Source organism: Trichechus manatus, unplaced genomic scaffold (assembly GCF_000243295.1).
Source record: "Trichechus manatus latirostris isolate Lorelei unplaced genomic scaffold, TriManLat1.0 scaffold00154, whole genome shotgun sequence".
Taxonomy (NCBI): domain Eukaryota; kingdom Metazoa; phylum Chordata; class Mammalia; order Sirenia; family Trichechidae; genus Trichechus; species Trichechus manatus.
The window spans coordinates 1,824,761-1,852,452 of NW_004444090.1; the positions used below are offsets into that span (position 1 = coordinate 1,824,761).

Here is a 27,692-nt window from a genome sequence, read left to right on the forward strand (position 1 = left end):
TATATACTTTTTTTAATTGAGGTGAAGTTCACATAAAACAAAGCCATTTTAAAGTATATATTTAAAATGTACCATTTTAAAGTATACAATTCAGTTGTATTTAGTGTATTCATAGTGTTGTGCAGCTACCAGCTCTCTGATTTCAAAACTTTTATCAGCCTATAAAAATATTCCAGACCCATTAAGTAATCATTCTGCATTCCTCCTCCCCCACCCCCTGGTAACCCTTGAGTCTGCTTTCTGTCTCTCTGAATTTGCCTATCTGTATATCATATAAAAGGAATTATACAATATGTGATGTTTTGTGACTGGCTTCTTTCACTTAGCATATTGCTTTCAAGGTTCATGGACGTTGTAGCATGTATCAGTACTTTGTTCCTTTTTAGGGCTGAATAATATTTCATTGTATGCGTATACCACAGTTTTATCTGTTCATCCATTGATGGGTTCTTAGGTTGTTAATGTAAACATTATTTCAGTTAACTCATGTATTTTAACCCAAAAAACAAGCAGGTATGTATGTTCAGACATTATTAACGGAACTCTATACATGATATGGGTGGTGCAGTCAGTTATGGCAGTCTACTTCCAATAAATCAGTCATTTGGTATACATGTATAGATATATGTAAATACGTGTGTGTATATATATCTCTGTGTGTGTGTATATATATATATAAACCCACATTTCACTTTTGTTTTTATAACTTGAAATGTTTCTTCCACGTATCTTTTTCCTTTGAAGGCTTCCTGCAGTGGAGATGAATATAGAACACTTAAGGTCGACTGTGCAAATGGTATAGGGGCCCTGAAGCTAAGAGAAATGGAACACTACTTCTCACAGGGGCTGTCAGTTCACGTATTTAATGATGGGACCAAAGGGAAACTCAATCATTTATGTGGGGCTGATTTTGTGAAAAGTCATCAGAAACCTCCTGAGGGTATGTAGTATTAGCAGTATACAATTTTGTTTTGAAAGCTGTTTGAAGTCCATTTCATTTACAGAGGGAGGCAGCCAAGTAAGTAAAGTCATGTAGCTAGTTTTGGCTCTGCCACTTTTAGACATCTGGGAATTTTCCCACTAGACAGTGCCATTCAAAATATGGTCTTCTTTCTCCAGCTATAACATCAGTATGTAGGGAATATGGATGAGAAAAGCAAAGTTAGAAAACAATAATCCAAAGCAGTGGTCCTCAGACTTCAGCATACATCAGGATCACCTTGAGGGCTTGTTAACACAGATTGCTGAGCCCCATTCCAGAGTTTCTCATTCTGTAGGTCTGGGGAGGGGCTTGATAAATTGGATTTTTAATAAGTGTCTAGGCTTTGTTTATTGTGCTGGTTTGGGGACCACACTTAGTGAACCACTGATCTAAATGATAGCAGTAGTTAAATTATCATTGTCTTTCACTTTTTATCTGAATTAGAGAGACTGTGGACAGTGAATGCAACTCTTACTTAGTTATGATTGTAAAGTCAGTGTTTTCCACAGTGGGCATATTAGGAGGAAAACTTTCATCAGATTTTAGTTCTAGATTGTAGTGTTCTACATTTATCTGCATTATAGATCCTAAATTGGCAGTCTGTTGGCCATATTGGCTTGGAAGTATGTGTTGTTTGCTGTGTGTGTGTGTGTGTGTGTGAGTGTTGCATTTGTTGCCACCATTTAAAAAACTCCATGATTTCACTTAAATATCAGACTCTGGTTTCTCTTTACCAAACACAGACATGGCCATCCTTAACGGTAGTAGAGTCCTGGTGGTACAGTGGTTAAGAGCCCAGCTGCTAACCAAAAGTTCGGCAATTTGAATCCACCAGTGGCTCCTTGGAAGCCCTGTGGGGGCAGTTCTGCTCTGTCCTGTAGGGTCACTGTGAGTCGGAATCCATGGGTTTTTTAATGGCAGTAGTCTGCTGCCGTTGAGTAGCTGCTGCCCACTTGAAGCAGGAACAGGACATGCATTCTCCAGAACTCTACCAACTTCATCCAGTTGCCTCATTCAGTTATGTTAATTTGGCTTCACTTGAGCATTTAAATTTTCAACTTTCGGTCAGACTGGTTTTAATCAACTGATTTGAGCTCCTTTTCATTGAATTGCTAGTTTTTATATTTACTTTACTGACAGCTCAGTTCTGTGTTGCTCATCTGTCCACTCACTAAATATTTGAGCTCTTACCCCTACTGCCCTAGGCAGTGGGGATACAATATGAACAAAACCCGTAGGTTCTCTGCTTTCTTGGAAGTTTGCTCTCTGTGTCCTGTAGTCAACCTTATACTCATATCCCAGGAAAAAGAAACCCACTTCTTAGTTGCCTCATGCTGGATTTGTCACCGTGCGGCTATTACAGCTAAGAAACAGCCAAATTTTCAAAAAAAATTTGATGTGAAAATCACTTGAAACTTTAATAACTTTATGCAAATTACAGACTCACAGGTTATAATTTTTTGTTCTAGAAAATTATCAGTGTTGTTATTTATGCTATGAACAAATAAATTATTTCTATCAGAAGTAAAGCATACACCTCACCTATTGCTAATTAAAATATATGCAAGTATATATGTATTGGAGCCCCAGTGGTGCAGTGGTTAAAGTGTTCGGCAGCTAACCAAAAGGTCGGCAGTTCAAATCCACCACGCGCTCCTTGGAAACGCTATGGGGTGGTTTTACTCTGTCCTGTAGGTCGCTGTGAGTCGGAATCGACTCGACAGTAACGGGTTTGGTTTTTTTTATGTGTATGTGAAGGACATCACACTACTAGGTAAATTGGCATTAAGATAATACCTGTAGCTTTCAAAACGGTACAGGAAACCTGTCTTAACCAACTAGGTTGTAAAATAGAATTTTTATCTTAGTATTATGGCAGGTTCGGGCATACATAGATTTTGAATGTTCCTATTTCAGTTTGCTGTAAAAGAATTTGGACTGTAAAACGCCCAATATACCTGTACAGAATTTAAAGATTAAGACATTGGTTTTTATGCGGAAGGATAATTGTAAATACCTCATGGAAAAATCATAGTGGGCATGCTATCTGCAACACATAAGGGCAGTTATAATCCTACTTTATTGAAAAATTTTCCCTAGTAACTAGTGTGAGAGAAAAACTTAAAACTTATGATACTGACTGAAATGAGATTTTAAATTATTCTGTGTTCTAGGAATGGAAATGAAGTCCAATGAAAGATGCTGTTCCTTTGATGGAGATGCAGACAGAATTGTGTATTACTACCGAGATGCTGATGGTCACTTTCATCTCATAGATGGAGACAAAATAGCAACGTTAATTAGCAGTTTTCTTAAAGAGCTTCTGTTGGAGGTATGATGGGGTGATTGGTTACCTTTGAAACCAAGATTTACTAGTGAAATAGTTGCATATCAGATAGTCATTTGAACGTCTAACAGGCACAATTTATGGAAAGTTTCTTATGTTTATGGCTAGGAAATGAAAAAAAAAGTGGTTAATTTCAGTCATTTCAACATTGGGCATTGGTTTTGGAGCCTGAAGATACTCATCTTTCTTACACTGGCAAAGTTTTATGATTTGAAACTTTATGAAGTGTAGTTTTTTCATAACTGACACTTCAATGAGAGTTCTACCATCACTCCCAAAGCCTCAAATCTAAACAGAAAACCTCATCATCTTAAAGATTATTATTCTTATGATAAGCTTTGTAATGTGAGATGTTTTGTTCTTTTGGAAATAGCTTTTAGGCTGGCTTTGGTGTTGTAGTTAGGTGCTGTCAAGTTGATTCTGACTCATAGCAACCCGATGTACAACAGAACGAAACACTGACTGGTCCTGCGCCATGCTCACAATCATTATGCTTGAGCCCATTGTTGGAGCCACTGTATCAGTCTGTCTTGTTGAGGGTCTTCCTTTTTTTGCTGACCCTCTACTTTACCAAGCATGATGTCCTTCTCCAGGGACTGGTCCCTCCTGAAACATGTCCAAAGTATGTAAGACATGGTCTCGCCATCCTTGCTTCTAAGGAGCATTTTGGTTTTACTTCTTTGAAGACAGATGTGTTTGTTCTTTTGGCAGTCCATGGTATCAGGCTGGCTTTAGTATAATAAAGAAACCAAACGCATTGCTGTTGAATTGATTCTGACTCATAGTGACCCTGTAGGACAGAGTTGAGTCGATTCTGTCTCACAGCGACCCTATAGAACAGAGTAGAACTGCCCCATAGGTTTTCTAAGGAGCAGCTGGTGGATTTGAACTGCTGACCTTTTGGTTAGCAGCCGAGCACTTAACTGCTACACCACCAGGGCTCCCTAATATGTAATAGGAAATAATTATTGTAATTTAGTAAAAATATATTTTACTTCAAGAATTCAATAGTTTTTTGAGTTGAAGATCAAGAGATGATTGTTCATATCACAGGCTTCTTTATAAATGATTTCTCACAGGATTACTTTAGTGCTTAAAAACATTTCAGCCCTTTTTTCTGGTTTACATGTAAATTTTCAGTAAATTATTTATTGCATAAACCAAGGCATGGCTGAACTGGCTCATGATTTTATGTCATCCTCTAGAGCTCTCATTATATTTTTGCTTTTGTAGATTCTTTCACTTCTGATGGCAGGTATCATTTTTTTTTTTGTCTAGATTGGAGAAAATTTGAATATTGGTGTTGTACAAACTGCATATGCAAATGGAAGTTCAACACGGTATCTTGAAGAAGTTATGAAGGTATTGAACCGTTTTTATTTTCTGGAAGTTTCTTAATTCCATTTTAATATATTTCTTTTAGGAAATGTAATGTCCTCATGGAAGTGAATAGGCTGTCATGCATGGAGCTGAGCCACTGTCCATGTAAGGTTAAATACAATTCAAAAATCAGAAAATTTAATTCTCCTTGATACTAAAAGGGAAAGGAACTTTCTACCCTTCCTTTTCTAAAAGCATTTCCTTTAGAAAACTTGTAATTTAAAATTCTTTCTCTGCCTCTTTGAAAAAGTAGGTAAATCTTTTAAGCCTCTGGCCAGTTTCATAATCCAGGAATGTTTTTTTCTCAAGGGCCTGGAGCCACCTCTTTGAAATATGAACATCAAAGAAGATAGCATCCCTGTCTCCTAGTTTTGAGAGTTTAACTTTGGCATCTGGCTCTAAGGTGTAACTACCTACCTACCTGATAGAGATATGAGAAGTTTTAGTGTTCCTTTAGATAAGGGAAGTTAGCTAACACAGATGGCCACTCCATTTACCAGGTAAGTTTAGGATAAACTGTGACAAGTGGTGCTGCCAAGTCCTCTTACTTTGAGGACTAGTTACCGTTTATCTTGAGAACATGTATGTAATGGGTCATATCTGCCTGGTTATGTAAAAGATTTCTGTCTTTGCACTTTTTAGCAGATTGTGTGTGATGCATCTCACAGTCTGGTTTCATGCTTGGTAATAAAACTGTTTTGTTTCTCTTCTGCGGAGAGGTTTTCTGGGTTGGCAGGAGATTTTGTTTCTGATTATTTCTCCCACATCCACTAGATGACTATCCTCTGTACTATATATACTACGTGCTCTAAGAGTTAGGAGTTTATGGCCAAAATTGGAAGTCTGTACTTTTTATACTTGTTCCTCACAGAAGCTGGGTTAAAATACAGATAAATATATAGGGAAGAGAAAACAAATTGTAGCCCTGGTGGTGCAGTAAGCGTTTGTCTGCTAACCGAAAGGTCAGCAGTTCGAATCCACAAGCTGCTCCCTGGAAACTTTATGGGGCAGTTCTGCTTTGTCCTGTAGGGTTGCTATGAGTTGGAATCGACTTGACAGCCGTGGGTTTTTGCCTTGACCTGCTTTTTATACTTGTTCCTCACAGAATTTAGGTAAAAATACAAATAAATATATAGGGAAGAGAAACATTAGAGAAGGAATATAAAACTTATTACAGAATATCAGAGGCCTGCTTAGAATGTTACTAACAAGGGTAGCACTGTACACCAGCACAAATCACAAGAGTTACTGTTTCCTTGGGGAATAAGCAGTTTTGCCCTTTCTGAACACGGTGTAATGTTTTCCTAACTTTTGTGCATCCCTTTTAAACTTCTTGCATTTTATCTAGCTTTTGTTCAGGTAGGGGTTACAGAGTCAGATTCCTGCACGATCTGGATAGGTGAAGTGAAGGAGTAAAGTATGTGGATATAGACTGTGAAGAGTATACCCAGGTCAGATGGCCAGCTTCTGTCAGCCTCAGTCTTTATTACTAGATTCTTCAAGAGAAGGTGGAAATCTGAATTTTCATGTGAATTTTCTACTTTTAAAATTTTGGCAATGGATTCAAAATTAAAAAAATAGTAAAATAAAAATTATCTAGAGGCTGCTAGTTTGTGACCATATGGTTACAGTAAACTCAAAGGACTCCATCTGGGCCCAGCTGCCTGCCTTCTACAGGGATTCTCAGTACCCGTGGTATTGTTTTAATATTTTATTTTCTGTGTTAGAAAATTTTACAGGTAGGATAACAACCTTGTTTAAGAAACTGAATACATCAGAAGCTATTACTTCTCAATCCACCATCTTCTAGATGAAATATTTTTATCCCTTGCCGTTCCTGAGGTGGAAACCCTGGTGGCGTAGTGGTTCAGAGTCACGGCTGCTAACCGAAAGGTTGGCAGTTCGAATCCACCAGGTGCTCCTTGGAAACTCTATGGAGCAGCTCTCCTCTGTTCTATAGGGTCGCTATGAGTCGGAATTGATTCCTGAGGTCCCCTAAATCCCATCAAATGTTCATCTTCTTTGATCCCTTTTGCAGTTCTGCCACTGATCAGTCTGTAACTATTCTTACATATCATATCCACCCATGACTTTCCTTACCCACTGTTGCTAGTCCAGCCGCTAAATTTCTTACTAGGATTACATCCCCTCCTCACTTATCAACATGGTTAGGGTTCCAAAGACCAGGTTGTTATATGAAAATTGACATTATGTGAAAATGGAGGATGATCACATCAGATCACAAAATATTTGGGACACATATGTCGCTCTGGACCTGAGAGACAGAAGATGTTATGTGGGTGCTCTGTGTCCCTCTGGTCATGAAAGGGTTACTGCCAGACATACATCGTTGATGTGCAGAATAGTCAGATTTTTTACTGTTATCATAAAAGTGAAACGTTGGACAACGAGATAGTTGATAAGTGAGGAGTAGTTGTAGTCCTAACCAGTAAACAGTTGCCATTGAGTCATCTCTGACTCATGGTGACCCATGTTTGTCAGAGTGGAACTGTGTACCGTACGGTTATCAGTGGTTGGTTTTTCAGAAGTAGCTAATCAGGCCTTTCTTCCAAGGTGCCTCTGGGTGGACTTGAACCTCCAACCTTTTGGTTAGCAGCCAGTGCATTAACTATTTCTCCTAGAAACCTAAAACTGTTCCCCTTAGGTCTCTTAGCTTTCCTCTAAGCCAGGGATGGGCAGACTAGGGCCCTGTAGGCCAAATCTAAGCTGTCATATATTTTTATAAATAACATTTTATTGGAATATAGTCAGGCTTATTCATTTATGCATTGTTGTCTGACTACTTTCATATTACAGTGGCAGAGTTTGGCAGTTGAAAAATAAACCTATGGCCTGCAAAGCCTAAGATGTTTACTGTCTGGCCCTTTACAGAAGAAGCTTGCCAACCCTGCACTAAGCCATTCTCCACATTATAACTAGATTCAGCTTTTTAAAACAGCAAGATCATGTCATTCTTCCACTTGTAATCCTTTATTGGCTTACAGGGCTCTTCCTGAAGAGATCTTCATTTCTTACCTTGCTTTTAAACCCATGACTTTGCTTCCTCAGAGTCCCTGGGTAGTGCCGATGGTTAACTTGCTTGCTGCTAACCAAAAGGTTGTGGTTCAAGTCCATCCAGAGGTGCCTCAGAAGAAAGGTGTGGAGATCTACTTCCAAACCAGCCAGCCATTGAAAATCCTGTGGGGCCCAGTTCTACTCTGACATACATGGCGGGTCCTCATGAGCTGGAATCGGCTGTATGGTTTTTTCATTTGGTGTGTTTCCTCAGTGTACCCACTCTCCCATTTAACACTTGCCACATTGTATTTTAATCGCTTACTTGTCTTCCTCACTAGACTAAGTTCCAGACGGTTCGGTTCTTTTTTGTACCCCTGGGATAGTAGTTACACAATAATATTTGTTGACTGAATAACTGTTATTGTGGTTCTTTAAATTTGTGTGTTTGTCATAGGTACCTGTCTATTGTACTAAAACTGGTGTGAAACATTTGCACCACAAGGCTCAAGAGTTTGACATTGGAATTTATTTTGAAGCAAATGGGCATGGCACAGTAAGTTCTCTTAAACAGAACTGTGGCTTTAGCTGGCACTTTTCTTTATGACAGGCATTCTACATCTGGGTAGTAATAGGTAATATTCTACTTTCATGAAGTGATTGAGATGGTGGTAGAATAAGATTATTTGGTTAATCTTTTATTCTCATGTTGTAAAATGGTGGTTCTCGTTTAGATTGTAGTGATCCCTCTCTGGATATTAAAAAAAATACTAATTTGTTCTTTTAATATTGTTTTTTAAAATAGCAGTTCTTAACTTTCTTTGTAATCAGACTGTCTATTAAAATATTTTTCTTCATCTGGCCATAGGTAGGAAAAGTAAGACTTCAGTAGTTGTGGTGAAATGAAAAATATTGGAAAGTTTACAAATTAAGTTATAAACCTAAAGTAACAAAGTTTTAAGTTATAAACTTCAAGAAACATGTTTAAAATATTTAGTGATAAATGTATAAACATATAAAGTTTATGGCTCTCAGCAGACAGAATTTTCTAAAAAAATTTTTCTTGAGATACAATTCACATACTATTCACTATTTTAAAGGATACAACTCTGGTTTTTAGTACATTCACATGGTTCAGACTTTTTAAAAAATATTTTCACACCTTGCCTCATCTTGTAGTGGATTTGAGTTGCCCAACAGAAAACTTGAATCTAGGCCAGACTGTTTTCCTAATTAGACATTGGCTTCTGGAGCCCATAAATATAAGAAGGGGAAAAATAATAAAGTTCCTAGAAATTGCAATTAAAATCTAACTTCAGTGATGCAACCCAGGGGCTGGTAAACATTTGCTTTCGACTTTGTGGGCCATAAAGTCTCTTTTGAGTTACTCTGCCGTTGCAGTGTAAGTGAATAGGTATGGCTGTGTTCTGATAAAACTTACTTACGTAAACAAGTGGCTGGCCTGCACCTTAGTTTACCAAACCTTGATTGAACATCTGTTTCATCAGTGGCTGAGCATAATATGCTACTTCCCCGTATTAGGCCTCCTGAGAGCAATAAAAACATGAATAAGGTATTCCAAAATGATGAAGGAATCTTGAGGAGCTTGATGTGTATTGTAATAAATATCCGTGACACCATTTGCCATAACTGATGAATACGATGAACTCTCTTCCTACTTTGCCTAGCTTATATCCTTAAAAATTTAAACTGTGCTAGTTGCAGTGAATTTTATCTTTCAAAGTAAAATGCATACAGACTGAGGCTTAAGTAACCAGGTTACACAGAACTGATTCAGGTGGCTGATGGAGGAACATAATGAACTCATTTTATTCTCCATTTGCCAAAGTGGTGTTTTCTTTGTAATCAACTGTTTAGACTTTGATAACCAGTTTTATAATACAAATAAACCTTTTTTGGGGGTTGGGTCTGTTAATATCTTCTGGGTTATGATTATACTGATTAATTTCATACTTGTAAGGCTGCCATTTTTCTCCCTCTGTTCCTTAGTATTGACTAAGAGTTTCACAGATGGTTTAGGTTGAATGATTATACTTGACTGGGGCTTGGAGAGTGTTCAGTGATTTATTTTGTATGCTTTCATTGCAGGTATTGTTTAGTAAAGTTGCTGAAATGAAGATAAAACAATTAGCAAAAGAACTAGAAGATAACAAAAGGAAAGTGGCTAAGATGCTTGAAAACATTATTGACTTGTTTAACCAGGTCAGAACCAATGGGGTGGTGGACTCGTCACCTTTACATTATTCAGAAGATGGACAGAATGGAGTGTACTGTGTAAAAAAGGGGATAAGTCCTGGCCTGGTGGCTTCCTTGCAACAGTGTTATATGCAGTTGAGTTTTACACTGAAATGGTGTAACAAAATATTTTTTCTATGCTTCACTCCCTGCTTTTTATGATGAAAATTTTTCAAGTACAGTGAATCCACCTAGATTCAGCAACTAGTGGGTATAGATGTGTTAATAGATAGATACTTGTTAGACCAGCTTTCTAGAGGAAATTATAATTGGTTATCCCTTTGACAAAGGACATGTATGTGGGTTAGATACAGTTGGGATTGAAGTGCAGAGTATGGGCTATGGACGAGCAAAGCTGAATAGGACAGGGAAAAGTGATGGAACTGATAATTTGAGGATCATCTGCATATTGGGTACTCTACATATCTTGTTATTTCTTGTAGTAACACAGTGAAATAGGTTATTATAACCCCCATTTTATAAATGAAGAAACAAAGGTTTAGAGCTAATAAGTGGTGCAAGAATATGGATCCAGCTTCAGGTGTACACCAAAGCTCATATTTCTGCACTTTACCATGATGCCTTCCAGTATCAGGATATAATATCTATAGTATCTAAAGGGATCTAGTGATAAAGAAAAATTTGAGTCATAGAATGTTAGTGCTAGCATCTTAAGAGGTAACTAGTCTAATCATATTTTATAGATAAGAACATTAAAGGCAAGTTTCTCAAGAGCTGGGTTCGGTATTCTTTGTGTACCTTTTACTGTTGTCTTCCATCGATAACTTTCATTATTGTTTGTATTTATCCCCACAAAAAAGTCACTAGTTATTAATGCTGTACAGAGTTGGGTAGGATCACAGGATACTATGATTGGTTTGCCAAGACAGACCATTCATATCCAAGATTTGCTTGTGTTAGAGTATTTTCTTCTATTTTTTCCCATCTTGCAGGCAGCTGGTGATGCTATTTCTGACATGCTGGTGACTGAAGCAATTTTGGCTCTGAAGGGCTTGACTATCCAACAGTGGGATGCTCTCTATACGGATCTTCCAAACAGACAACTCAAAGTTAAGGTATGAGGGAAATTTTAAAATAATTTATAATCCCAAATCATAGTATATAAAAAATCTTTCCCAAGTGTGTCATTTCATTCTATACATACACATACGTCACATAGAAAATAACACATTGCAGTCCTGTGGAACACAGTTCTGCTGACACACATGGGGTTGCCAGGAGTCAGGAGTCACTTTGACGGCAACTGGTTAACTGTGTTTTCTCACATTTAAAAATATTACAGAAGAGGTATACGTTAATTTACTATAGTTTGACAAGTACTTGGTTTCCAATTTTATTATATTATGAGCTACTCTATTCATCACCTTTATGGTTTTATTATGGAAATTTTAAAAGAAAGAACAGAATAGTGAACCCCCATGTACCCAGCTTCAACAGGTTTCAGCTATCTCCCTGCTCATTCTTTACACTCCCAAGATTATTTTGAAGTAAATTCCTGATAGTCTCTCATTTCAAGTGCAAATATTTCTTCTGCATTACTCTAGCTTTACAGAGGACTTTCTGAGGCTAGATGCTGAGAAGTGGAATCTGTGGGCACGATGTAAGAGAAATTTTTTTTAAGGCATTTGAGATAAGTTGCTAATGGAGTTCTATTCAGGTTTATACTAGTTTACACTTTCACCAGTAGAACTGGTGAAAATTAGAGATACTAAAGCCAGAATTCTCAGAAATAGCTACTGATTCTTCAGATGAGTTTTTGGCATATTTATCAGGAATCATGACCCTCTTATATAATAGGCATTTTTTTTTAAAAAAGGATAAGTGGCAACCTAAGGTTATTTTGAAAGGAGCTCTGGTGGTACAGTGGTAAAGTGCTCAGCAGTGATTTGAACCCACAGGAGAAAGATGTGGCACTCTGTTTCCGTAAAGATTACAGCTTTGGAAACCCTACTGGGCAAGTTCTACTCTGTCCTACAGGGTCACAGTGAGTTGGAATCAAGTCGACGGCAATCGGTTTTAAGGCTGTTTGATCACTGGCTTTACTGGGGTCCAAGGTATGACAATAGGACTTGAAATTTTATTGGCCATTACTTTAGTAATAAGATGGGGAGAAATGATTTTACAGCTGAGAGACGGTCTGTGGAAATGTTCTTTTTGCTAAAGGTAATTTTTTATAGACCAAAGAAATGGAAGTTATTCAAATGTTGAAATTAATAAAACTTTAGCAAAGGATGAAATTCTATTAAAACTTTTAAATCTGGTACTTTACTATCTCATTGTTGTACTCTGTGGTACAACAAGCTGAGAGGTCTGTTGTGTTAAAATGAAAGGTCCCTATTCTTTTAGTGGAAATGTAATTATGCTGAACAGGTGAAATTTCTTAAAGGAAGTTAAATTTGGTAATAAATACAAAATACTTGTGCCTAGGTTGCAGACAGGCAAGTTATTAATACCACCGATGCTGAAAGACAAGCAGTTACACCCCCAGGACTACAGGAGGCAATCAATGGCTTGGTGAAGAAGTACAGGCTCTCCCGAGCTTTTGTGCGACCCTCTGGAACAGAAGATGTAGTCCGAGTATATGCAGAAGCAGACTCCCAAGTAAGCTGGGATAGTTCTGTTGAAAAAAAATGTGCAATGAGAGTCTAATAACATAGGTCGGGGGTGGGGAGGAGGAGACAGCACTATAGGAAAGAAAACTATTTTATGTTTGGAATCTAAGAGTTTAATTCTATTTCAGATTTGTTTATGGGCCCTTTTAGGTTCATATTAAGACTGTATAGTTGAACAGAATTAGACTCACTTAGCTTGTTTCCTCCACGATTTTTTTGATTTATCCTAGATTTCCTGAAAGTGTGTCATATATCTAACTTTGGACGAATAATACTTAGATTGATAAATGTTAAAAGCTTATGCAATGTGAAGGATAATATCCTTTTCTTCCTCCTTTAAAAATATAATCCAGTGACTTTATGGAAACCAGTTTAGTGGTCTATTTCTAAATCAAGGAGTACCGTCATCCATGCTGCTTGAACTTCATTTTTGTCTCTGGACTCTTGATTTGTTTATAAAAGTATTTCCTTTATGTGACAGCCTTATTTTAGGCCTTTGCTCCATCTTATCTGTCACCTTAAATACTTGATAAAGGTGGTCACATAGCTGGGGCAAAGTAGAGTGTGTCGAATAGGGACTCAGAAAGAGCATACCTCCAATTAATTTATAAAACAGCAGGCAGCTTTTTTGGAAAAAGTTTAGGCCATCCTAGAATACTGTAAATCAGTAGTTCCTGACGATGAGAAGTATACTATGACTGAGGTCATAAGATTTTCTTATTCTTAGGTTAACTGTGGCCTTTGGAATGGTAACTAGTTTTATAATCATAATTAGCTAAAAGCTTACCTTACTTAAAAGAATTTGACCTGTATCTTTCATTTATTTAAAGGTCTGGGAATTTGTTACTGAAAGATGAAAAAAGGTTTTCATCTGAATATGTTAGTGCAACAAAATTAGAAAACATCCTCTCCTTGCCCAAATTTGCAAGTAGCATACAGTAGATGTTGTGTCTTTCTCATCTAATTGCCTTTAATGTAATTTGCAGGAAAGTGCAGATAGCCTTGCACATGAAGTAAGCTTGGCAGTATTTCAGCTGGCTGGAGGAGTTGGAGAAAGACCCCAACCAGGTTTCTGAAGACAATTTTTACATTCCTGAGAAACTGGATTTTTTAAAAGATGTTTTTACAAAATAATGGTAGTGCTGTTAACTGTGACAGATATGATGAAGACTTTTAAAACCAGAATCTTTACAGTGCACTTTACTGAATTGTTTCTAGATCTGATTCTTGTTTCTAGATCTGATTCTTTTTCTGAAACACTACCAGAATAAGTCTTTCTTTAGAAATAGATAAGCCTTATAGTTTTTCTTGTTTTTAAAAAAAAAAAAAAAGAAACCTCTATTTTCAATCTCACTGATGTAAAATATTGGGATTTAAATATATGATCCAGTCATTAACTTTACAATCTTTACAATGTGTGTAGGGAAGATTTCATAAGAGTTGCTGGAAAATAAAAGCTTATTTAACTCCTTGTGACATCTTTTCCACCACCGTTACCTGACTAAAATGCTGTTTTGCAGTAGTCACCATCTTTGATACAGTTTTTCCATAGCAGTCTTTGGAATGAACACAGAAGACTTACCTATTTGATTACCATCACCAGGACTTCAGAGGCATAAATATGGAGGTTGTACATCTCTATACTGAGAGGTTGAGGTGATGATAGTGCAACACTTGTAAGGATGTACGGCCCAGGCTTCAGTTATTTTTTACTGCTCTTAGTGAATGTACGTGGAAGAATTTTTTACTGCTCTTAGTGAATGTACGTGGAAGAAAAACTAATTGTGATACATTCCAAAACCTCTGACAGAAGTATCGTTCTGATAATAGGACATTGTTAATTAATGATGGAAAAGAAAAAAATCCCCCATCTGTCTAAATTAAGCAAAGCCTGAAACCAGTAGAAAAAAATGTGCAGGGTGTATTTTGCAGGTTAAGACAACTCAGAACACTAAAACAATGGACTATGTATATATAGATCTCTCTTAGGCACCATAAATCAGTATGAGCCAACAATATTTAAACTTGATTCAGGCCACATTCAGACATTTGCTCTTATTTACAAATATTTAAATTAAATACAACCTGAAGTGTTTTGTTACATACAAAAAACAAAAACTATACAGCTCAGAGTGGTGTTTGTTTTAAATAATTTACATTTAAGCTAAATGGAGCCACTTGTGGTGCTCAAGTTTTTATCACCCCTTCCAGAAAATCCTTCTCTACCATTTCTTCTATTTTTTGCCTGGCTTTGCTGGAAAATGGTTTGTGGTTCTCCAGTTTCATGTCCTTGTTAGGGAAGGCGTTTGAGTAGAGGACAGGGCTCCCTGAGTGTCCTGCACATCGGCTTGTGACTTTGCTGTTGAAGACTTGGCTGAGTACATTGAAGAATGGCAGGAGCTGCTCAATACTGCGCACAGTACAGATGGTGAGCAGCAAGTGCCCCGGCTCCCAACCCAGCATTCTCCCTGAGTTGTCTTCCTCTGGATTTTTCTGTGGAAACAAAAACGGAATTGTTATAAACAGATGAGGCAGTACACTGGAAAACCTGAAAGGATATAAACATCAGTAATCACAGCTAAGAATGAATGTAAATGATGACGTAAGTCTCCATTTCAGACTTGATTAAAAGTCCTTGCTTCTAATTGAGGCCTTATTATTTTATATAGAGGTCTGACATATTTGTAATATTTTCCAATTAGGCTGCACAGGTAAGGTTAGCTAAAGTCATTTTGGATAGGCATAGAGAGAATCAAATATAGTTTGTGTTGTGCTTTCCATATACTCAAAAAGCTCCCGTATTTCTGGACTTCGACTAATGTAACCAAGGACTGGGTCACAAAATGACCACAGAAGCAGCTAGGAAGGGACAAAGGGCTTTACACATTTTACTGTTAGTAAAATTACTGGCCCTGCAGCACAAGGAAAGGATCTCTTAGGAGAGAAACTACTGCTTTGTTGTGCTGAAGAACACGGCGGGGGGAAACCGGACCTGGAGTCAAAATAATTGGGTTAGTGTCCTGGCACTGCCATTTACTTTGTGGTATCTTTGGGCAAGACATGTAAAGGTTCCTCACTTAGAAAATAGGAAAATCTAATCTCTGTCTTGCAGTGGAGAAGTCAAATGAGAATGCATGTGAAAACTGTCAACTAAATAATATAAACACATATTAAGAGGCTATTTTGTCAGCTAAATTATACAAACAGCTGCAGACTTCAATCTCTACAGAAAGATCATAAGAAAACTGGAGATGTTTGAACTTAGGCAGAATCATAGGTATGACAACACAGTAAAGATGATAACACAATGGACTGGGTATGAAAAGAATGATTAAATGAGACTTAAAAAGCAGAATTATAATCTGTCATATTTGTAAACAAGTAGAAGATTTTGCCTTCTAAGATCAGATGCTGTTGAGATGTTTTTCTAATATCACTAGTTTCCTAATGGAGAAAACAAATGCAAAATCCAGATACTGTGTGTGATTGAAAGTAATATCCTGAGAAAGGAAAACAGACTCCAGGAGACAGCAAGAAAAGATCACTTAGTTCTTTATCTGTGGCCAGAAAAATTAAAAAACCACCTATGTCACTTTATTTCTTAGCAGTTCTTTAACCTCCAGCCTAGACTATAGAATGCACAAAACCGTCTTCCTTTCTCTTTACTATAACATGGGCTTTGATGAGAGTCCTGTGGCTGGCTGTCACATCATCAACTACCATTACTCAAGTCCTGAGCACATGACCTCTAGTTCGCTAAATCAGACTGCATTTAAATGGTAATTAGCTGGTACACAGGAGTCCCTGGGTGGCACAAACGGTTAAGTGCTGGACTGCTAGCTGAAAGGTGGGCAGTTTGAACACACCCAGAGGTGCCTCAGAAGACAGGCCTGGTGATCTGCTTCCAAAAGGTATCAGCCATGAAAACCCTATGGATCAATTCTACTCTGCACATACGAGGTTGCTATGAGTCGGAACTGACCCAAAGGCAACTGACAACAACAAGCAGGTACATAAGAGATGAACTGATGCTGAATAATATGCCTGAACCATCTACACACAGCTAGTATCCAAACGTAAGAGAATTATGTTGTAACTTTAATATTCTTGTCAGTGTGCCTTTTAAAAGAGGAACTTTTATTAAGCTCTTAAGAAGAGTGCTTTAGCTGTCCTTAATAAGAACAAGGCTTCAAACTGGTTCTTCCCAGTTTAGTCATGGTCAAGGAAGTGAAATTGGAACAGACCTGAATTTTTAAAATTTGGGTGAACCGGAATGATAACCAGAATGGGAAAAGTTACAGGTCGAAGTCCTGCTAGAAACAACTTCCCTCTTAGAAAACAAGGCCAGCATACACGTACAGCGACCAGATCTCTTCCGTTGGATTTTTAGCAGACTTGGAAACGGTGTCCCGCTCAAAGACAGCTACCAACCATGCCACTAGGAATGTGTGTCGCTCTCCACAGTCCTGCCAATAATGCAGTCTCACATATCAGGCCTCTGAAAGGGCTCCCAACTGTAATTTTTCCCATTCCAGTTTCCATTTCGGATCACCCAAATTGTAAAAAATCGGGTCCATTCCTGGTTTCGCTTTGTCAGCCATGACTGAACAGGTTCAAATGGGTTCAAAGCCCTGATGAGAACTGTACCTCCCCCTCAACAAAACAAAAAATCAGGCATGTTTCCATGCAGACTATTTCTCTTTTGACTTCACTTGATCTACACTTGAAGAAAGACTTCCTGTTTACCACTTTTTTATTTATTGACATCCAGACCTGGGTTTGTGCCTCAGTATCTGGTCCAAATGTTGCAGCATTTGCTGCCATATCACAAGCATCAAAAAGCCACCCTCACCTGATGCTTGGCCATCTCCAATCCCTCCAAAATCACTGTCTTAAAGTCCTCCTCCTTGTCCTGTGGAAGGAAAGAGGAGAACTCATAGCCTTTATTCCAGTGAAAAGTATGCTTGGCCATGAAGACCTTGTTTAAAGTGATTTGGATGGGAAAGTGCTTTCTAGCTACAACAGTTTTCTTATGCTGTGGGATAAGGTCTGGGCAAAAGATGAGAAGTCTTATAAAAACTCTCATTACTAATGAGATGCAGGAGATAATAATTAAGTCCATGTACCTGCAGGCATGTAATCACACAGCCACGGATCTGTTTGTCATGATTACTTTTCCAGACACTCATATCGAAGTAAAAGTACCTAGAAGTTCTATCCTAGGTTTTCTGGACCCAACTTTCACCCTCATCTCTGTCCATTTATTCAGCACCTGAAGAAGCAACTGGCATTTTAAATCAAGTTCCTCACATCCTTCAAGTACAACCTCATGTTTAATTGCCTTCTTCTATTCCCATAGTTTGTGGAATGTAGTTTATGGCTGCTGAACATGGACTCCAAAAGACTGGAAAGCTTCTAAGCAATCAAAGCACATACTGCAAACTAAGACTCACAAAACAGCCTAAGTCATCCCAAAATTGTACCATTTTTTTTTAGTTATTAAAAATATTGAATGCAAGACAAAACATGACAAAAGATTTGTAAAAAAGGGCCCACTGATGGGCAAAAAACTATAATCAGCCTGATGTATACTAAGAGATTTAATGTACAAAAGACGATATAAAATATATTTTACAAATTATTATCCTCGTACTTTATTTGTGGAGCCCTGGTGGTGCAGTGGCTGCTGACCAAAAGGTTCGTGGTTTGAACCCACCAGCCGATCCTTGGGAGAAAGATGTGGCAGTCTGCTTCTGTAAAGATTACAGCCTTAGAAACCCCATGGGGCAGTTCTACTCTGTCCTATAGGGTCACTGTGAGTTGGAATCGACTAGATGGCAATGGGTTTTTTTGGTATACTTTATTTATGGTAAATGTTTCAAGTTCTCACTTTTCCCCTTGAGGAATTTCTCTAAGTAGATGCTTTATACTTTTGAGTCTTTCACTGCCTTTCTAGTAGAGATAGGTTAATTTAGAGCAATGTTTTTTTTTTAATTCATTTTTATTTTTTTTATTGTACTTCAAGTGAAGGCTTACAGAACAAATAGTTTCTTATGAAACAGTAGTAGACATATTGTTTTATGACATTGGTAAACAACCCCACATCATGTCAACCCTCTAACTTCTCAACCTTTTTTTTTTGGTGAAAATACACATAGCCAAAGATACACCATTTCAAAAATTTCTACATGCACAGTTCAGTGACACTGACTACGTAGAGCAATGTTTTTAAAACTGCAGGTTGTGGGTTCTTGAAATCTATTTAAAGAATAGGAACTATAGAAAAGAAAATACTGCATGTGCTAAGGGCAAGTATCATTTTGTGAGAAACTTTAGATTCAATTATATAGCTGCACTGGGTCAGAATCTGAAATGCATTTATTACTGTAGGTCAGAATCAAAAAAGTGAACATTGACTTAGAAAATGAATTTTTAGCATTTATGTTATCTCAAATTGATAAACAGAATGTCAATGATTATTCCCTTTATTCTGATTTTTGATAAAATATGACTGCCAATTTTTTGAAATGTAAAACATAAAATCTCCTCACCCATTAATTAGTTCTGTTGAAAAAAAAAAAAACAAACTAACAGATTTGTTCTAAAAATCCCTTTTAGCATTACATTTTCTCAATCAGCTATCTTCCGGTTTCTCTCCATTGGCATTTTAAAATGGATATTATGGGTTTATTAACTTCTCACTTGTTGATATGGAAAACTTTTGGGACTACCGTGTTACGTGGTTTCCAAGGTTTTTATTTTATTTTTTGAGGGGAAAATACTTTAAGGTAGATGTTATTAATATACAGAATAATTCCTTTTTCTTTTTAAAAGTTGAAAGGTATAAAAATAATTTTAAAGTAGAATTTAGTTTGGGAGTAGGAGTATTAAAATCCATCATATCAACTTTCAAATTGCCTATCCTGTGTCCAGTTTTATGCAGAGATGTTAAAATACATAAAATATTGCCATTATCTATTAAGAGAAGTGGCTATTGGGGGTTAAAATGAAACTTTCAAGCATTTTTATGAATGAAGGCAAATGTGGCCCTTACAAATTTCACGATGCTAAATACTAAACTATCTTATCAGCTGACTGAAAAGTTATCTTAGGTTAGGTGTACTCAGCTTCTTCCAAAAATGTTTTTCCTTTTTCAAAAGGAAGGAAATCAGTGCGCAGAATTTATAGGTCAGGTCGAAAGTGACTAGTGAGAAGGCTGTCACACAACAGGATATGTAAGAGTTGAGTTGCTTAATAAATACCTGATTAGCAAGGATGTGAACTGCTTCCCTATTAATAGGTATTAATCATAGATTAATATGATTAAGTAAATACTCCTTTAAAATATGACTTTTTTTTTAAATGTCTGGAAATGTTAGGCTCATGGACATTCTCAAAACTAGGGAATTTTTTTCAAAATAGCTCAACTTGATAATGTTCTTAGTTTCCCATGAAGTATTTAATAAGGGCCTCACCAATAATGTAGTTACATAAAATAAAACAAAAAGAATGTTAATACCTTTGCCCTTTTCCGAAGAAGTTTTGCTAGTCGTACCACATAAGGTTTAAATTCTCGTTGATGTATTCCCTGCCTTCTGACTTCCAAACCTGAATCATCTGAGGCTTCTGGAATAAAGGCCCATCGGTACCTATGTATAGAAGAATGCAATTAACATCAGTAAGACAGATTTGGTGCTATTTAGGATGAGGCCTCATAGTGTAGATCATGGCCCCACCACTAACCTGGATTCAAATTGCCAGTTCTGCCACGTGTAGCCCTGGCACCTTGGGCATGTGTGTCTAAACCTCTCTGAGCCTTTTCTTCATCAGTAAATAAGGATACTGTTAAATACCTCATAGTACTGTAATCAGTAAATGAGTATGTAAACTTTTGTAAGTGCTCACACCATATAACAGACATGTTCAGTAATATGGGAGCTATTTTTTTCATGAGCACAAAGTAACTACATGTTTCCTTCCCCATTAGTTAATAAGCAAAAAGTCTGTAAACGGAAATTACTCTTATTTAGCTTATTATCTATTTCTGCTGTAACAGTCTGACAAAGATTCTTCAACATTTACACAGTAAAGGGGTAAAAGCACTGAAAGAATTTAAGTCAGTGACATTAATTACATTCATCATTTTTGCTACCACCACCACTATCCATTTAGAAATTCTTATTTTTAAATTCTTATGAATCAAATATATGATGAAAGAATGAGATGCATAATCAAAATTCAAATACTTTCTTGCTCAAGTTTGGACGTGAGTGAAAGCTCCTCTTTGTGACGTTAGGGTAAAAAACTAGTTACTATGATATTTTCTCCCTTTTCTAGTAACAATATCTTGACAAGTACAGAGGGTAAACTCATTTTGGTTCTTGTCATGGAATACAAAGTCAATACCACCAACATACTATTTAATGTTCTTAAAGTACATAAGAGTACATTTTCTATTGCCTTTGTGAATATAAACATCCTGGCTAACTTTGATTACTTTCCTACAATTCCTCTTAGTATCCTTTTCTGAATTTTCCCAGAAGTACGATCAGTGTAACAGATACCCAATCACTGGAATTCATCAAGAAATAGATGTATATGGTTTTTAAATTGGGGGGGTGGGGGACACAAACTGGAATTAACCTATTTAATTTCTAGTTCTTACCATTATATTGAATGAAAAGTAAGCTTATGAAACAGCAGTTTTTGGAGATTTAAGAATGTCCAAATATAGTTAAAAAAAAAAAAATTCTGTTACCCCTTTTTCTATTATTAATATACCATTCCAGAATACATTGCATATTCCAGTACATTTTTGATCTTGTGGAAAAATACTCAAATTAGCCATATTTTGATAAAATTTAATATAGTTTACCTATTCCTAAGTTTGGAGTCCTGGGGACACAGTGGTTAAGAGTTCGGCTGCTAACCAAAAGGTCGACAGTTTGAATCCACCAGCCGCTCCTTGGAAACCCTGTGGGGCAATTCTACTCTGTCCTATAGGGCCACTATGAGTTGGAATCGACTCGATGGCAATGGGTTTATTCCTAAGTTTACATATTAAAAAAAATATTTTTGATCACTTAAGAAAAAGGAATTGTAAGACTTTACTTTCTCAGTTTTCTCCCTATTTCCCTCTGCTATCACCCTAGTCTAGTGCACTATCATCTTAAATAAAACAGCTTCAATTCCAGTCTTGCTCATCTCCAGTCCCTTCTTCACACTGTATAGTCAAACTTTCTAAGATACAAGTCTGATAACATCACTTTATTTCTTAAAATGCTTCAATGGGTTCCCATTGTCCTTAGGATAAAGTTCAAATTCTTCAGTATAGCTTACACAAAGTCCTACATGATTTAGTCCCTTTTCAGCCTCTTCTCTCAACACTCTGCTCTGGCAATACTTATCTTTGAACACTTCAGACATACCAGGTCCACTCCTGACTCTTAAGTATTTACACATGGGCTTCCCCCAACTCTCTTACTTCACCAACTCAGCTTAAACCTGTGAGGACCTGCTCTGACCCTCAAAGCTAAGAGAGGGCCTCTGCTGTGTAGCCTCAAGCACCCTGTATATCACCTTAATAATATCCACTGTGTTTAACTGTGTATACCCCACTGTTTCACATACAGTGAGTACTCAATTTGTTGATTGAAAGGTCTGTTAATATATCCACCTAAACCATTTACTTCCAGTAACTGTGCCAGCCCACCCCTCTGTCAAAACAAATTCTAGTAATAAAAATTATGAATATTTCAACTTACAAAAATAACTTCTGAATTAGTCTTAAATGTCAAGCAAATGCATTTCAAAGAAATCCATTTAATATCCTTGCTTTTACTTACATCTGAAACTGAGGAAGATTTTCGGAGGGCAAAGCCAGAGCCAAATCCAAAAATTTGCAAGCAGAGAGATAGAGGTTTAACCATCGCTGGCTGTTGTATGAAGTAGAAAAGCCATTACCTCCTGTATAGGTTGTCTCCAGACCAGCCACAGAGGGGCCGGAAGTCCTGCACGCAGGAGACGGTGTTGTCAGCAGCTGTACCCACTTACTCACAGATAATTACTGAAAAATCCAGCTAACATTTTTTATAATCACTCTGATATAACCATATCACTAATTGCTAAGCAAGGTTATGATTAAATTATTTTCGCTATTCTCAAATGAGAAATTCACTTTTAACTTTTTACAATGTAAAAAAGTAGTACATAATAACTTACATCACACTCAAGGAATATAAAAATACAAACTGTAAAAACTAAGAAACTCCACTGCTATTCTGTTTCCTTCTGCAGAGAAGACGAAAGAACTTTTGATAATAATAAACGCAGTTATTAATACAGAATACTTTATTAAGCTAGCAATGAGGGAGAATTAAAATATATTCAAGACCAACTGTCTTAAAGCAAATTTGTACACTGTATAAAAATTCTTGCTCATAAATTTTTCAATTTGTGGATTTTGTGTATAAAACTTCCTGCTTAAATAAAAATAAGTTACATTTAGTCTCACATTGATAAACTGCTTCTACTAAAAAGAATAAAATTACAGTACATTAAATTGGGACCATCTGGAACATCTGGACATAGGGGCTCCTTACTTTAAGGTCACCTGCCATAATAGATTTTGCTGTATGTTGCAATGTTTCAAGAAACAGCTCTGACATACCAAAACCAACCTAGCTCATGTAGCTGAAACAGTATTTAAGCTAAATTTGTATCTAGATGCCAACGGTCATGAATGCCAATAGTTTAATCCAGTCTAAAATTCTTAAGTGAAACTACATTATATTCAAATATGATCAAGTAGGTAATAAGGGACTGAATATATAAAACTGTACTAGTTGTTAAGGAATATTCTGGATAATTTTAGGATTTAAAAAAACTGAAGAATATACTGAAATGAGTTACATATTACCGTGAAATATCTTCATCAGCAGTGAGTTCCTGTTCCATCAGTAAAAATACCTGTACCTAGAGACCGTAGAATAAATTTTAAATGTTTATTTCCACTAGATATTTAATCTTTCTTTCAACTTATGCTGTATTTTCATTACTACAAAAACATTTAAGGCTGCATCTTCATGATCTTTTAAATTATATTTAGCTTCTGGAAGTAAAACTGCAATTAACAGCACAGAACCTTGATCATCATTTGGCAGAAGCCCATTATGGAACAGTGACATAATTAAAAAAAAGAAAAACATTAAAGCAGATTTTTCTGTGGTCAAATTATAAATGCTAGGTTTTCAGAGACAGATTCCTTTCCCTTTCTTACTCATCCCCTTTACCCTCACCCCTCAAGTCATTCAGACAAAGGTGACCTAGTGTGGTTTGAGGAAGGGGATGGACAGTATAGGTGGGATTTGGGAAAGTTTTATTGTTTGAGAGTATATGAAATCTTCTTGAAAGTCTCTCTGAAGCAAGCTTAACTAGTTAAGTGCTTCACTTCAAAAGTGAGCATATGCCTTACATCAACCCATCTAAATCTAGCTAAACCATCTCTTTTTACCCTAGCGGTGCTGCTGCAGGTGGAAACCAGTCCTGGCAGCCATGACAAAGTTAAAACTTTGATGTAGAAGAGAGAACTAAACCAGATGAGATGAATCAACGATTCACAAGGAACTGGCGATCTGGGTTGCCTATTTGGAAGTTTAAACTGTATGTAGATGGAATTGGACTTGGTTTACTTTTTTCGACTGTAAAAAATTGTCAGTAACTAGCTTAACTAGAGTTCAATTTTCTTCCAAGATTAGTTTTTATTCAGTAAGCATACAATAGATGATGATATTGTTGGTATTTAGATTTATACCTGACTGAATTAAAATTAACTCACAAGTTCTGTAATCATAGTAGGCCAGAGTGAGGTAAGATGTTGCGGAGACATTCTTAAAAGTAACACTCTGAAAAACAGGAACACTTGAGAGTGAAGAGTTGGCACCTGGGGCAGACGGAGACTCTCAACCAATCTCTCTGAAAGAAATGCAGTAATACTTTTAATACTAAATAATCTGAATCTTTATAAACCTTTTCTATATCATCTAGTCTAGGACTTTTCAACTTATCTGTAGTGAAGGAGCATTTTTAAAAAATTTTCCAATCTGTTGACAATCGATACTTTCATAAAATATAATCAGGATAAATTACTAGAAAAATGAAATTAAAAAAAAGACAAAATACAAATACCATTTTCTTATTAAATTCAAGAAAGTCTGTCAAATTGCTGTAAAAGTTTAAAATGCTTATTCTAAATTTCTGTACTTCTCATAGATAGGATAACAGACTAATACTGATCATTGGGCCACACTTTGAGTAGAAACGACCGACTCAACTTAAAAAAAAGTTACAGAACAAAAATATTGTACATGTCATGTATTTGACATTAGGTATAAAGGGTTAAGAAAGAAGGAATCACATGTCTTCTGGGAGAAGAGAAATAATTTCATGAGAGAATGACACCTGTCATTCCCAGGCCAGTAGCCATGCTGAGTGCTGAGGCTGGAGCCTGCACAAGCACACCCGGGAGGCAAGGAGTGTTCTGTTTTGCTGGGAACAATTCTGCTCTGGGTAATATTTATTCTTCCCACTGTGGAGCTATTTGGTGACATGAGGTGATTATAAATACTGATATCCTGGATACAGACGGTCACGAAACCCATTTGATGAAGATGATCAAAACCTATACAACTACCCCCTCAAACTATTGCCCTGCAAGTGTTACTTCTAGCTAAAATTTCCAGGCTCTGCCTATATTTTGGTCCTCTTCTTAAGGGTATAAACCCTTATCTACAATAAAAAAGAAAATGCTAAACATTTGCCTGCAGCAAATGAACAGTCTTCATACCTCGTCCTCAAACATGAATTCCTCGGACATTTGAACCAAACAGTAAAAGAGAGGTCACATGTAGGGAAGTTCTAAAAACTGCATCTTAAAGATACCGGTGATAATTTTTGTTGTGTCAGTAGAACAAATGTATAATTCTAAAACGTACTCAAGCAAACTCCCTACACTTGATGTATTTCACTCCAACTTACAACTTAGGGAAAGTATTTTCTAAGGAACAAAAAACACTATAGTTTTGAAAGACAGAAAATAGAGTTTTTCATGATTTACCTTGTATATCTGGAAGATATTTCTGGTACTGGTCAATTTCACTGCTAAAAATAGCAAATGCTAATCTTTTGAGAAGCATGGCTCTCTGTTCTAGCTCCACATCACGGTTTGCGAAGAGATTGAGTGAACTGCTTTGAGCCACAGCTACCCGAGCTAAAAAAAAAAAATGAAGCAAGTAAGAGACTGTGATACAGATATTCATCTAGTCATTTGAAACGGGATCTTTCTGTTACTGCTTTTTAAAAGTGGCTACAGATGCCCTATGACATCCAAGAGTGAGAGGAGCTTGGGGCTCCCCTGAGGCAGAAGAGCCAGCAAACAGACCCAGCATACACAAGCCACAAGACTAAAGGGTAGGAACTGTGATACCAAAAGACAATTTATAACTGGGTTTCAGAAGGTAAAACTACTAACAGTATCATTTTATAAAACTCTTTAATATTCCATATCATCTGCCCAAATCCTTCCCACTGCTTTAAAAATAATGTCTAGCCTGGACTGGTCCACCTACCTCTCCCTCCTTACGTTGTTGCTCATTCTGCTGCAACAACACTGTCTTACTTGCTGTTCCTTGAACTTCCCAGGCTTGCTCCCACCCCAGGGCCTTTGAAATTTTTGTTCCCTATGCCTGGAATGGGGCCTAGTGACGTAGTGGTTAAAGAGCTTGGTTGGTAACCAAAAGTTCAAACCCACCAGCCGCTCCTTGGAAAGCCTATGCGGCAGTTCTACTCTGTCCTATAGGGTCGCTATGAGTCGGAATTGACTCAACAGCAGTGGGTTTGGTTTGGTTTTATGCCTGGAATATTCTGTCCCTAGGCCTTCTCATGGCTGGCTTTTTTAGTTACAGCTCAAATATCAGCTCATTAGAGAGGCCTTTCCTAAGACTCATTTATCTAAAGTTTTTTTTTTCCAGTTAAAATCTATCACATCACCCTATTTTATTTCCTTCATAATTTTTCCCTGAAATATTTAAGGTTAGCACACTGCCTGGCCAACTGTTGTCTTTTAATATTTGTTGAATGGATGAATTTGAACCTTCCCAACAATCTTGTGAAGCAGACAGAAAAGATAGTATGTTGTCCTTTTTCCAAATGAGGAAACTGCAGTTTGGGTCACAGAATTTACACAAAATCTTTCAGACTGATATAATTTAATTACTATTTAAGCCCATTTAGTTTAATAACTTCCAAACTTTTTCTAAAAATTAAGAAAACTTTTTTATATACTACATGGAACTCTCGTATATAAACCAATCAAGACAGAGCAGAAGCGGAGTGGAGGGTGATTCAACTTTCTTGGCCCTGCTCATTGTTCATTAGGAGGAGATAAATAGAGCCCCAGAGAATTAAAGTGACTTGTTTGATAGGCCAAATCCAATTGCCTTTCCCTGTCCCTCCACTTTTAAGCCTTTCATTCATTAAATAATTATTTATTGAGCACCTAATATATGTCACTAACATGTGCCTAACCCAAGCCATGGTTTTTTTAATCGCCTCATATTCTGGAGAAAGAGCCCTGGTAGTGCAGTTGTTAAAAAGCTTGGCTGCTAACCAAAAGGTCGGCAGTTCGAATCCACCAGTCGCTCCTTCTACTCTGCCCTGTAGGGTCGTTATGAGTCGGAATAGACTCAATGGTAAAGGGTTTGGTTTGGTGCTGAGGAAACATAGTTAAATTAGATAAGACCCCTTCTTTCCGCTATTTATCACTAAGTTGTCCTCTGTAAGTTTTAAGTTGTAATTTGCAAAGAACTAATTCAGTAGTTCCCAGAAAAAAGCAAAGTGAACAATAAGAATGAATTACATATAGGAAACACACAACTTGGATTGTCATCCCATAATACTCACTCATCAAATCTCTAAATGTTGTCTTATCATGTGTCATCAAATTGTCCATAATTGCTCTCCAACTGAAAGAGACAAGGATTACAACATGTAATTAAAACTTTGTTGTTGTTTTTGTTGTTAC

The 27,692-nt window shown here is 36.9% G+C and overlaps 2 protein-coding genes across 21 annotated transcripts in view; one reads left to right on the forward strand and one right to left on the reverse strand.

Annotated features, from left to right (window-relative positions):
- Nucleotides 1–13,944, forward strand: part of PGM3 (phosphoglucomutase 3) — a 34,004-nt gene extending 20,060 nt beyond the window's left edge. For 4 of the 8 annotated variants that reach the window (XM_023740388.1, XM_023740382.1, XM_023740386.1 and 1 more), the window contains 8 exons: nucleotides 745–940; nucleotides 3,157–3,314; nucleotides 4,608–4,691; nucleotides 8,182–8,280; nucleotides 9,834–9,947; nucleotides 10,934–11,056; nucleotides 12,429–12,602; nucleotides 13,600–13,944. In XM_023740388.1, the coding sequence (XP_023596156.1) occupies nucleotides 745–940; nucleotides 3,157–3,314; nucleotides 4,608–4,691; nucleotides 8,182–8,280; nucleotides 9,834–9,947; nucleotides 10,934–11,056; nucleotides 12,429–12,602; nucleotides 13,600–13,689 (1,038 nt within the window). In that variant the 3' untranslated portion in view covers nucleotides 13,690–13,944. Of the gene's footprint in view, nucleotides 1–744; nucleotides 941–3,156; nucleotides 3,315–4,607; nucleotides 4,692–8,181; nucleotides 8,281–9,833; nucleotides 9,948–10,933; nucleotides 11,057–11,545; nucleotides 12,603–13,599 lie in introns of those variants that run through there. The other 4 variants (XM_023740383.1, XM_023740387.1, XM_023740385.1 and 1 more) reach the window with 4 other exon arrangements.
- The window catches only part of DOP1A (DOP1 leucine zipper like protein A), a 111,156-nt gene continuing 95,983 nt past the window's right edge, over nucleotides 12,520–27,692 (reverse strand). For 8 of the 13 annotated variants that reach the window (XM_023740376.1, XM_023740377.1, XM_023740370.1 and 5 more), the window contains 8 exons: nucleotides 27,572–27,633; nucleotides 25,728–25,880; nucleotides 24,450–24,586; nucleotides 23,532–23,587; nucleotides 22,459–22,623; nucleotides 20,133–20,262; nucleotides 17,466–17,525; nucleotides 13,898–15,106 (listed from right to left, as the gene is read on the reverse strand). In XM_023740376.1, the coding sequence (XP_023596144.1) occupies nucleotides 14,801–15,106; nucleotides 17,466–17,525; nucleotides 20,133–20,262; nucleotides 22,459–22,623; nucleotides 23,532–23,587; nucleotides 24,450–24,586; nucleotides 25,728–25,880; nucleotides 27,572–27,633 (1,069 nt within the window). In that variant the 3' untranslated portion in view covers nucleotides 13,898–14,800. Of the gene's footprint in view, nucleotides 12,619–13,897; nucleotides 15,107–17,465; nucleotides 17,526–20,132; nucleotides 20,263–22,458; nucleotides 22,624–23,531; nucleotides 23,588–24,449; nucleotides 24,587–25,727; nucleotides 25,881–27,571; nucleotides 27,634–27,692 lie in introns of those variants that run through there. The other 5 variants (XR_002825580.1, XR_002825581.1, XM_023740379.1 and 2 more) reach the window with 5 other exon arrangements.